Source organism: Cebus imitator, unplaced genomic scaffold, assembly GCF_001604975.1.
Source record: "Cebus imitator isolate Cc_AM_T3 unplaced genomic scaffold, Cebus_imitator-1.0 Scaffold688, whole genome shotgun sequence".
Lineage (NCBI taxonomy): Eukaryota > Metazoa > Chordata > Mammalia > Primates > Cebidae > Cebus > Cebus imitator.
In genome coordinates, this window is record NW_016108003.1 from 356,197 (window position 1) to 369,263 (window position 13,067).

At 38.3% G+C, this 13,067-nt stretch overlaps 1 protein-coding gene across 1 annotated transcript; it reads left to right on the top strand.

Annotated features, from left to right (window-relative positions):
- The first annotated feature begins 912 nt into the window (after positions 1–912).
- On the top strand, positions 913–1,766 carry IFNB1 (interferon beta 1). The gene has a single exon (XM_017518575.2). It carries the CDS (start codon positions 1,001–1,003, stop codon positions 1,562–1,564), a length of 564 nt encoding a protein of 187 aa, XP_017374064.1. The 5' UTR covers positions 913–1,000; the 3' UTR covers positions 1,565–1,766.
- The last annotated feature ends 11,301 nt before the right edge of the window (positions 1,767–13,067 follow it).

The window sequence follows — 13,067 nt, forward strand, 5'->3', positions numbered from 1 at the left end:
GAGCAAAATTTCAGCTGGCAAGATAGAAGCTACATCACCTTTTCTGACCCAGCCTCGAAAATTACATAGCATTATTTCTATCACAGAAATCTATTCAGATTCAAGAGGAAGAGAGACAGGCCCCATCTCTTAATGGGTAGAGTCATGGTGGATATTGTTCAGGCTAATTTTGAAAAAACAATTTTTCCCACCCTCCAAAAAAGTTTGCAGAAATTATACTTTCATTGAAAGTATAGTAAAATACCCATTACCCCGTGCCCTTTGAAAATCTGATTGGTGAAAAATGGTTACCTTACGACAGGTTTGAACTACATTTCTTAATCAATACCACAAAGCAGATTTTCATATCTTTATTGGTGCCTTATATTGCTTTTCCTGGTATCTGGCTATTTATAAACTTTTATACTGAATTGTTATTAATTTTAGGAGCTTTTCATAAATGAGGAAAATCATCCCTTCTCATTGTGCACTGTAAATATGTTTTTGATAACTGCTCTTCCTTTTTGACTTTATGTTTTTTGCCATACAGAAACTTACAATTTGTCTGTAGCCATATTTATTGGTATTTTCTGTTATAGTTTCTGGGTTTTAAATCTTCTGAGAAAGATCTTTCTTGTTTTAATATTATTTTTAATATATCTAATTATTTTTCTAGATTTGGTTATTGACCTTATAATTTGTTCCATATGATATAAGCCTTATAATATTCAGTTATCCTCAGTTTTCTGGGAATAACTTCCTTTGGTCAAAATTCTATATTTTATGTACATTTGCAACAATTCTATTTGCATGAATATAATAGCTTAGCTTAACTACAAATGTAAAAGTGACATAGGAAAACTGAAAGGGAGAACTGAAAGTGGGAAATTCCTGTGAATAGATAGAGGACCATCTCATATAAATAGGCCATACCCATGGAGAAAGGACATTCTAACTGCAACCTTTTGAAGACTTTGCTCTAGCACAACAGGTAGTTGGCTACGCTGTTTCTGTTTTTATCATGACCCACAAGTGTCTCCTCCAAATTGCTCTCCTGTTGTGCTTCTCCACCACAGCTATTTCCATGAGCTACAACTTGCTTGGATTCCTACAAAGAAGAAGCAATTTTCAGAGTCAGAAGCTCCTATGGCAATTGAATGGAAGGCTTGAATATTGCCTCAAGGACAGGATGAACTTTGAGGTCCCTAAGGAGATCACACAACTGCAGCAGCTCCAGAAGGAGGACGTGGCATTAATCGTCTATGAGATGCTCCAGAACATCTTTACTATTTTCAGAGGAGATTTCTCTAGGACTGGCTGGAATGAGACTATTGTTGAGAACCTCCTTGCTAATATCTATCAGCACACAGAATACCTGAAGACAATCCTGGAAGAAAAATGGGAGAAAAAAGAATTCACCAGCGGAAAATTCATGAGCAGTCTGCATCTGAAAAGATATTATGGGAGGATTCTGCATTACCTGAAGGCCAAGGAGTACAGCCAGTGTGCCTGGACCATAGTCAGAGTGGAAATCCTCAGGAACTTTTACTTTATTAACAGACTTACAGGTTACCTCCGAAACTGAAGATCTCCTAGCCTATGTATGCCTCTGGGACTGGACAATTACTTCAAGCATTCTTCAACAAGCAAATGCTGTTTAAGTGACTGATGGCTAATGCACTGCTTTTGAAAGGACACTAGAAGACTTTAAAATTTTTTATTAAATTATGAGTTATTTTTATTTATTTAAATTTTTATTTTGAAAAATAAATTATTTTTAATGCAAAAGTCAACATGGCAGTTTTAATTTCAATTTGATTTATATAGCCATCCATATGTTTAAAAATTGCTGAATACTATTAGATATTCTTTTTAAAATATACCTCCAAACTGGTATACTTTCTGGCCTCTGCCTTTAAGGAATTTAAAATTCAAGAAAGCCATGTGGAATACACAAGGTAAGAGATAATAAGGGGACCTGAACCTTACCAGGGGATAAATATGGCATGAACCGATATGGGATTGAAAGGGAAGAGGCAAGCAGGAGGGTCTGGAACTAAACCTGGAGCTCCCATTGCTCCTGCTGTGTGCTCCAGATTCTCCAGTCATAAAGTTAGAATTTAGCTGACCATCAGGAGTAGCCAGAGGAATAGGTCAGCTTTGGTACCCACCCTAACCCCTACCATGTTATTTGGAGGATACTCTGCTCCTGGAAAGATTTTTAAATAATTGTGTAACCCCCACCATCCCTGCACGCTTAAGGGTGAGAAGTCCCAGTTACTTCCATGACACTATTAAGCAGCAATCTCTTTATCGTGCTCTTCATGGGACAGTCAAGAAGTGTGGACATCTTAGAGGAGCTGTGGGTCTCTGTCTGCTACCATGGCATAGGCACAAGAGGAAGAACAACCCTCTGTACTCCAGCCACCTGGTTAGTTTTCTCCCTATTTTTTCAAAAAACTAAGTCTGCTTCTGGTCTCCACTGTCTGTTCATGCAGAATTTCAGGAATGTCCTTTCCAGTTTTTCCTGTTGCTCTGCATTGTGGATGCCACATAGTCCCTAAAGCCAAATCCAAGGCAGGTGCAGCAGTTTAAGTCCAGTTTCTAACCAATCAAAAAGCCAGAGAACACAGGAGAAAGGGAAGTTTAGGTGGGATCTAGAGGGCATAAATTTTTCCCGGGGCTTACATCTGGAAAAATATCAAGCTTTTCTAGAAGCTCTTTGGGCATGTAGTCAGCATGGGCCGACTGGTTAGGTTTTTGTCTTTGTACGGAAACTCAGGAACTTGGGTTATAATGGCTATTACTGCCATTAGCAGTTCCTGTTTATTGAGAGCTTCTAACGAAATAGGCATTGTGCTGAGCTCCTATGTAGGTAATCAGATTTAATCTCCACAAGAACCCCTCAGGTAGGTACAAGTACATTATCGCCATTTACAGGAGAGGAAACTAAATCTCAAAGAAATTTAGTAACTGCCCATGGTCACATAGTGATTTCATTCACTCTATAGTGAGTGGAGATTTAAAAAAGAAATACAAAGGGAAGAATCATAAAAGTTTTTATTTGTATCTAGGCATTTTTTCCTAGAGCAGTACAGAAATCTGAGTTCCTTTTAAATGAATCAGCTTTCAGAAGAAGTAATCTGTCCATTAAGAGTTCCAGAAAAGCTACTGCTATTGTGCAGACAGTGAACTCAGATCTCCCCCTTCTGGCTCAAAGCGGGTAACACCAGCTATGCAAACAAGAAACGTCATCCTGGTGGGCCTGCTGCCATGGACTCAAACCAGTCAAGCCCCTCTCAATCTTCACTCTTCCCCCAGCTCTCCACCCCAGCTCTGCCAAAAGCCCTTCTGCTGCTGAACTCCCCTTGTTCCTGAACTCAAGGACAAGATCAGCAAGTAGCAATGCAGAGTCCAGGCAGTGTCTAGAACAGCCAAGAGGAAGCTAAAGAAATCTCTCTTACCAATGGGCCCCTATTGTCCACTGCTTTCTCTCGATTGAACTGCTAAACTGGCCCAGAAACTGGCAAGTTCTTGGAAAGACCTGCTCTACCTCCATGCTGAGGCCAGAATGACAGGAGAGAGGGCATTTCTGCAGAATTAGAAATATTGTGTCACAGCTTAGCATGTCAGCCCATCCAGAATGCCAAAAATATGTCCATAACCAATAGAAGATAAGTAACAATTAAAATTAATTCCAAAAAAAATTAAGGTGACTAGCCCAAACGTGTACATTTGCATGTGCTGAACCGATGACTACGCATGAGGAATAAGGTAAAATAATAATATTATTTTGGCTGGCACCAGAATACCTCATAAGGAAAACGCTCTCTGTTTAGAAAAGTATCTAATGAGTCTGTAGAAAAATATCTAATGAAACTTCACTGAATATCTAGTGAGATCTTAAGGTTATGGGTGTGGCAGCAGAAAAGACAGTAAAATACCAATAGATGTTTTATGTCAGCTTCCTTTTAAGGAGAAAAGAGACAGACAGAAATCCCCCAGAAAGCTCTGGAACTGTGACACTAGTCGAAACAAGGCAGAGAGTAAAAACTTCTGCTGGCGGGGATGAAAAAAGAACTTTTCCGAAAGGGGTATCTCATATGCAACATGAAATTGTATGTGCTGATGTGTTGAAACTCTCTCCACCATCATCTCTAAAACTTTAATAAAAATGTCTACCCCCAAAAAGTCCTTATGTGTGTAGAATTTCTGTGTATAAATCACAGAAAGTGCCCGGTTCATGTTTGAAATAGTATGGGGGAAGAAACATGGGGTGACCAGACCTTCATAGATGAACGAAATTAGAAGACACAGAAGGCAAAGCAATGACAGAGCCAGCTCCCACCTTCCCACATTGCACCTTAAGAATCCATAGACCTGGATTAGGAGATGGAGCTGTCTTTTCCAGCTATTGGGCAGTAAGAAGATGCTGGTGAACATCTGGGTTACATATAAATATACAAATTTTGCCTAAACATATGAACATGCAGAGGCAGGTTAATATCAGTACACATTTGTACAGTCTTTTTTGCAGTCAACAAAGCTGTTACGTAGGCATCTTAGGTGGTATTAAACACTTTCAAGTATTCAGATAACATCTGATCAAGAACTTATTCATAAAATACTCTTAAGAAAATGAAAAGAGTATGCCACAGACTGGGAGAAAGTATTTGCAAATCACATATCTGACAGAAGACTTGTCTCCAGAATATATATTTTTAAATCTCTGAAAACTCAATAATAACAAAAACAATCTAACAAAAATGGATAATAAATTGGAACAGATGTTTCATCAAAGAAGACACACAAATAGCAATTAAATATATTGACATGGTAAAAACCTTTCTCAAGGATTTTGGGTGATGCAGATAATGAATACAATGAGTGTGAAATGAGTTGATCCCAGGAGAGCCCTTTCCACCAAGAGGACCTGCCATGGCTACCATGTCCTTTCAGAGCAAAGCTCCCCAGCCCTCTTGGCCAAGCTCTATTTCTGATGCATGAGAGGTTTGCCTAGCAGAATGTCGGGGCTCTAATCAGCATGGATTTCTTCTTGGCTGGTCTGGCTGTGGGACACACAGAGAGGGCCAGCAGCTGGTAATAGAATCAGAAGATGAATGTCACCCAGAACCATACCTTGCTGACTATAAACATTTTCTCTAAACTCATTGCTCTGGTGCTTGTTGAGCCTAAAAAATGAACTGTTTTAAGAATGCTTTTGTTTTCAACATGAATTGTTGCTTTTTAAACATTAGCTTAACTGCTTAAAATTTACTAGAATAGTTTAAGACAAACTCAAAAATTGGACTAGAATTGCCAGCACAAAATTATACTCTCCTAATTTAATAAGATCAAGTTAATCACTTAACTTGTTAGTTGACCTGCTGGAGAGCACTCCAAACATATGTTCACATCATAGTCATCACCAAATCAGACCATTATCTTTCAATTCTTCTTCTGTTTTGACATTCATGTGTAGGGTGTTCCTAGAAAACCTATAATTCATTATTTAAATTATATCCCCCAACAATTCGCCTATGAATTTTTAAAAATGCAGCTCATTTCAAAAGACTCTCTTAAGATGATTAAAAGACATGTCACAGACTGAGAAAATATATTTGCAAGTCACGTCTCTAATAAAGAACTTGTACCGATACATAAATAATTCTCAAGATTCAATGATAAGAAAGCACATAACCCAGTAAAAGACAGACAAAAGATTTGAACACATATTTCAGAAAAGAAGGTACAAAGATAGCAAACAAGACAGGAGAAGATGACCAACATCATTAGCCATTAATGTGATGCAAATTAAACAATAAGACACTGCTGCATACTTATTAGAATGGCTAAAGTTAAAAGGACTCACCATACCAGAGATTGGCAAAGATGTGGAGCAATTAGAACTTTCAAAAAACAGTCTTTGGAAAACCATTTTTGCAGTTTTTTAAAAAGGTATACCTACCACATGATCCAACCAGTCGACTCCCTAGTACTTATCCAAGAGAAAAGAAAGGATGTGTCTTCACACAGATTTGTATATGAATGTAGGAGCTTTATTTGTAATAGTAAAACACTGAAACAACTCAATTGTCTACCACAAATGAATGATTAAAGAAATGGTAGTATATCCATACAGTGGAATACTATTCAACAATAAAAAGAAATGGATCATTGATACATACAACAACATGGATGAATCCAAAAAAAATTATGCTGAATATAAGAAAATGGGGCTGGGTATGGTGGCTCAAGCCTGTAATCCCAGCACACTGGAAGACTGAGGCAAGCAGATCATCTGAAGTCAGGAGTTCAAGACCAGCCTGGACAACATGGCAAAAACCAATCTCTACAAAACTACAAAAATTAGGCAGGCATGATGGCGGTTGTCTGTAATCCCAGCTACTCGGGAGGCTGAGGTGGGAGAATCGTTCAAACCCAGGAGGTGGAGATTGCGCCACTGCACTCCAGCCTGGGTGACAGGGTGAGATTCCATCTCAAAAAAAAAAGAAAAGAAAAGAAAAGAAAATAGACCAAAAAAGGAATAAAATTTATATTGGCCTATTTCTATAAAATTCTAGAAAGGAAAATTAGTCTATAATGACAGAAAGCAGGCAGCGGTTTTGAGGAATGAGATGGAGGGAGAGATTACAAAGCAACACAAAGAAACTTTTGAGGGGACAAGGACATTTTCACAATCCTGATTGTGTTGATGGTTTCAGAGGTGTGTATATATGTTAAAACTTAGCAAAGTGTCCACTTTAAATATGTACAGTGTATTACATGTTGTTGTACTTCACTGAAACCTCTCAAAAAATGTTAAACAAGTACATATTTACTGAAAAATAAATAAAGTGGAGCCAAAGCATCTTGTATTCCTTTGTTAAACTCAACATACATTGTCTGATGTCTCAAGATCTCTTTTCATGACTCCAAGATGAGATGAAATCAACAGGCTCTTAGAAATGAAAAATTACCTTACAGTCTAAGTTCACTGTCAGAGGTTAGATTGTTAAAGGTTTTTACTTATGGCACATTTGCAATACTCCATCACATTTTAAACGATTATCCAAGAAGTGGATCAAGATTCCCACATGCTATAACTATGGGGGGAAAAAGCCAAGAGCACTTCCCACATTGCATACCTGCACCAAATGCAATACAAGTTACAGATTACAAAGTCCAGTGCTTAAAAAAATGATTTTTCCCATTTTTATATTGTGGCAAAACATACATAAAATATAGCATTTTAACCCTTTTTAAGTGACATTTTAAGTTCTGTAACAGTAAGTACATTCACACTGTTGTGCAACTATCAAGACTATTCATCTCCAGAACTTTTTCATCTTTTTCAGTTGCAACACTGAACCCATTAAACACTAATTCTTCATTTGCCCTTCTCCAAGCCCCTGGTAACCACCATTCTACTTTCTGTCTTTATGAATTTGACTACTCTACATACCTTATATGACTAATCATACAATCTTTGTCTTTTTGCTGACTGAGTTATTACACTTAGTATAATAAAACGTCTTCAACTTTCATCTACGTTGCTGCATGTTTCAGATTTCCTTCTTTGTTAAGGCCGTGTGTGCACACGTGTGTGCACACGTGTGTGTGTGTGCACCACACTTAGTTTATTCATCCATTGACAGATACTTAGGGTGCTTCCTTTTTTAGGCTATTGTGAATAATGCTGCTATGAACATGCGTATACAAATATCTATCCATGTCCAAGCTTTCACTTCTTGGGGTATATACCAAGATATGAAATTGCTGAATCATGTGGTAATTTTATATTTAATTTCCCGAGGAATCATCAATGCAACTATTTTTAATTTGTGCATTTATAATGGAAATATTTGCAATGATAGTATAATGCAAAAACAATAATAATAGCTACATTTCTTAAGGACTTGCTTTCTGCAAGGAATCTGCTGAGGATGAGCTAGCTAGCTAGCTACTTGTAATCATCTACTTACCTACTTGTGATCATCTACTTAACTGCTTGTAATCATCTACTACCACCCAAAATGTTATTTTTATCCAACCACACAGCGCAAATACTGCAATTAAGAGAAGGAACCAGTAACTCTACTGCCCAGCGGCTCATTCAACAGCACAACAGCTCTTGGCTCTGTTCCAAATGGTGCACTAATGTCCAGTGGCCTGTAGGGATCTTTTGCAGAAAGGGCTGCTGTCCTCACTCAAGGGGTTGATCGCCTTCCATCCCCATTCAGAAGGAAACTCTGTCTTTTCCTTTCTCTAAAGAGAATAGCAGGAAATTCCCATCTGCTCCTTTGCCGGACTCTGAGGAGAATATTTTCTCTATACGTTTTTGTACGCAACTGTCTGAATCATGAGTCATCATTTTTCCCTTGGCAAGGCTGCATTTCCTTCTCTTGACCACTACATTTTTAACCATGTACTAGCAAGACAGCCCTGTGTGCAGTTTCCCTCTCAAATCTGACATAAGCTGCTTTCGTTATCTCATAGGAATGCTTAAAAACGAAAGCAGATATGTTATTTAATTGAAATACACAGTCAATATCTCTTTAACTTTTTAATTTCTTAGCTCATTTTCTTTTTATGAAAATCCAGAGATAAAATAAATAACTTTCAAAGCAGAAAATGACTTACTAATCTAGAAATGCATGAACTGAAAATCTGTACATTGAAAGTACAATATTTTAAGTTTCCTATACTGTGGTGGAAAAAGACACAGAGCATGAAGTGATATAAACCTGAGAGCTACTGCGGGTTCTGCCACTTTGTACCTGTAGGATCTGAGGCAAGTCACATAGATTAGAAACAATCATACCTCAAACTCTTCAAGATTGCTATGAGAAATAAATGCAAAAAAACAGGCTATATGACTTGGTCCAACACAGGGCCTTGCAAATACCACAGGATCTCACTTACGTGTAAAATCCAAAAAAGTTGATCCCATAGCAGCAGAGAATGAAATGGTGGCTGCCAGAGGTTGAGACAGTTGGAGTGGGTAGGAGAGGGCTGGGGAAATGTTGGTCAAAAGATACAAAATTACAATTAGATAGGAGGAATAAGTTCAAAGGATCTGTTTACAGCATGGTGACTATAGTTAATGATGATACATTGTATTCTTGAGAAATGCTTAAAGAGTGGGTGTTAAATGTTTTTACCACAAAAAAAAAAGAGATAACGCACTTGTTAGCTAGATTTAACCATTTTACAATGTATATTTTACAATGTATATATAGTTCAAAACCCCATGTTATATGCAATAAATGCCATTTTTATCTGTCAATTTAAAAAATAAAATGCCATAGAAACCTTCAAGGGCTATTAAAATAACTTTGTCCATTATATTTGCTATAAGCCTTATACATAATTTAAAGCATGATGCATTTTATATTCGGTGAACTGGCTTTAGGCAATTGGTGTCTATCAGGCATACACGGAACTCAGCATCTTTAAAGGAAGAACAGGCCACACAAGGGGGGAAAGCCACATTCAATATAGCTTCCTCCCCTCCAGGCTGCAACGCGACCTCTCCTAAACTCCAACATACCTTTGAATTCCACGGATTATTTTCCTACTATAAGCTACACCCCTGAAATAATAAATGTGGTATGCATGAAAAATTCATTTTCTATTTATCTAAATTTGTTCTTATTTCTTATGGCTTAATTGTGTTTATTAAGTCATGAGTACTCAGTCTCCCTGGGTTATATTTTAATACTTTCTGTAATAGTTGACAAAGAAGGGTTCATTTTTCAGATTGCTTCATTTAAAACCCTTGACTTCATCCCAGGTTCCCATTGGCTTGGGGTATGTGTGAAGAAGGAAGTGGGGGAAGTAAACAAACCCCTGTTGCACCTACCTGTGTAGGACTTGTCCAGGAAAACTCCTGGCATATAGCTATCAATAAATGGTAGCTTTTTTCCTCCTTGCAGGAAATTGCTACCCATTATTCTCTTGCTGAAACATGGCAACCTCTATTTTAAAGCACTCTAACCCTATCCAAAGTAAAATTTCACAAAATCTGTAGAAATTCCCAGATAGTTCAGATAATTATCTCTGTAATTAAAAACAACACCATGATACCATGATCATGTAATTGTCCTGTCAATAAGATAGAGCCTAACACAAAGTCCATGGGCATCTCAAACATATTCCTATAATTAGAAAATGGCCTAGGCTCCTATGTTCTGGCTGCATGTCTAATGAACCTTCTCCCTTTCATTGCTCAGTTTTACAGGCATCATTGTCTGAACTCAGCCTCCCACTGGACATCGCATTAGCTTGATTCCCTACACTGGACTTCTAGACTGATCTCACTCCATATCTTCTGATAACCGTGTCACATAAATGCAAAAATGAAAAGGATGGCAGGGACAATGTTTCATTCATTAGATGTCTTGTCACAGGGAGTTGTTGCTGGTCCCTAATGAGCCCCTGTTCCCTATTCTGTCCTTGCTTCCTTATCCAATCATCACTTGGGAATGGGAAAACACAAGCAATCCACCAGATGAATAATTTGGGGACACTCAGACAGAGTTCTGAGAAAGGATTGTGTCTATTAAGCTGTGATAACTTCCAAGGAGACATCATCCTACTCAGCAGTAATGTTCTCACCAACAGTAAAAACTCTCCTGATTTTGCCTTTCTCTTTCTCTCTCTTTTTGACTTGCCAGATGTATAACCCAAAGAGAAAACAGTGGTGGAGGGAAACAGTGAAGAACTATTTATAATTCTGACATTTTGACCTCAATGAACTGCTCTCATTGATCAACTGGGACAAGACGGACCCTGTGGAGCTCACTGTCTGATTGCTCCTTGCTGTGATATTAAGTGGTCGCCTACCTGTTTGTGCGTGAAACACGGTTTGTCTCCAGTAGAGAACAGCCTATCAACCAAACCAAAGTAGAAGGAAATAAGTCTTCATTCTTTCCCCCAGGTCTGAAGATACAGTAATAAGGTCTGCCGGTGCTCCAAAACAATGATTTTCAACTAGTTGCAGTATTATTTCCTTCCTAGCCAAACAGTTAACCCAGGAGCACACTCTCTAGTCATAATGTCCTCCGCATGGATTATATCTGTCTCAATACAGCATTTGAATTTCAAAAAATATATACTTGTCAAAGTGCAGATTAGAAATCTGAGGACTGAAAAGTAATTTACTTTAAGTGGTAAGTAAATAGCAGAGGCAAGCTTCTAAGATACATAAAACTTTAATTAGATCAGGCAATAGTACTATTAAATAACTATTTTCATTTATTAAGCCAAAAGACTGTATTTAGGACACATTCACGAGTGGCAATTGAGAAATTCTTGATTTTCTGTACATTTATTAATGCACTATTCATTCTACACATGTGAATTGGATAGCTTATAACACTCAAGGCATTAGAGTCATAAGGCCTGCCCTCAGGGAGCTCAGTCTTATCACAGAGGAACAGTTACAAGGCAAGACAAGTGTGCTCACAGAGGTTTTAGAGAGCCATTGAAGCAGAGAATGAAGATAAGTCCTTCTTGACATCCAGGACTGGTTCTCTAGCTGGCAAAGTGGGCACTCAGGCACATATACCAACCTGCTTTATTTAACCATAGTGATGAGCCTGCCTTCTCTCTCTCAGCCTCCATTATTCTCACCCAACAATCCACATGCCCTCAAAGAAAAGAAGAGGATTTCAGCTGCCACCCTCAGGACGCTTTCAGCTGAAAGTGACAGAAACTCAACTCCAACCACAGTAAGTAAAAATGGGATCTATTCCAATAGAATTGCTCATAGCATCAAAGCAATTGTTGCAGGAAGGGCAGCTCAGGGGTCTCAGAAACAGAAACTGGAGATTTTCCTTTACCAGAAATCTTTTCTCCCCTCCTTTCATTATACTTCTTCCTGAGTGAGGCAGGAGGACTAGGCCACTCAGGAATCACACCCTTACGGTTCCATGATTAGAGGAGAGAGTATTTTACATATATTATTGCTAACCCTTGAATTGCTCTAAGATAGCATTTTCATTGTATTTGAAAGGAGGAAAGCAAGTAGTAGATAATTAAGGAATTTGCTTTAAGTTCAGGGTCAGTGAAGAGCAGGGGAAGTATTCAAGGTCAGGTTAGTCTTTCTGATTCCACAACTATCTCATCGCACCCCACATCAAGATTTGTTGAATGAATGAATGAATACTTGAACACATAACTCATAGACCTGAATGAAAGGTAAACCCTTTTCAAATCCCCCTTGGTTCCACCAGAGGTGATCTTCATCTAACCTACTGGCTGCCAGCACTTTGATTTTACTATACACGATCCCCCAGAGCTAAGACAGCTCCAGCCAAAAGTAAGTAGAAAAATTTGGAAGCCTCTGATTGTTCTGATTTTGATGGGTAGAAACTTTCTCCTTCCAGGCATCATCAAGTGCTTTTCAAGAGGAAATGCACCATGAGAGATGAAAGAGTCTGGGCTGGCAGCTGAGTACCACGTAAGAAAAGCAAAACTATCTTGCAGGCACTTGGTGTGACTGACAATATCTCCCTCTTGATTTAATCATCCTCAATTTTGGATGTGCTTTGAAAATAATGGATAAATGTGAACACACACTTGAAAACTCCAGCACTGGAAGTCCATGTCTGTAGTAGCACAGGGCCATAATAGCTAACAAATATCATTGCGGTATGGGGCATCCTGCTATCCTCTGTCTAATTCCTGAGGACCATTGGCTGATCCTGCAGTGGCTATTGATCTAGGCACTGCAGTAGGAATAGCAGGACATCTGACATGGCTATCAATCTGCAATAGTAAAGAGAAACAAGGAATGGGCCCAAGAGAGACTGATCACATCTTTCAAGTATATGTGTTTGCATGCTTTGGGAGAAACACTAGGTTTTTGGAGCAGCTGTGCTATGTGACAGAATGAAAGTACCCCAGGGGAAAGGGGAAAACATTCTAGGTCATATAAAGCTTGAGCCAATTAAGTATACAAAAGAGATGTGATGTTCCTTGTTCAAGATGGCAAATAATCTTTCTCTTTAACCTCTTCCTCTTTCCAGCATCTCTTGGAATATAACAGTAAACACATAATTCAAGAGTGGAATCAGTCATAA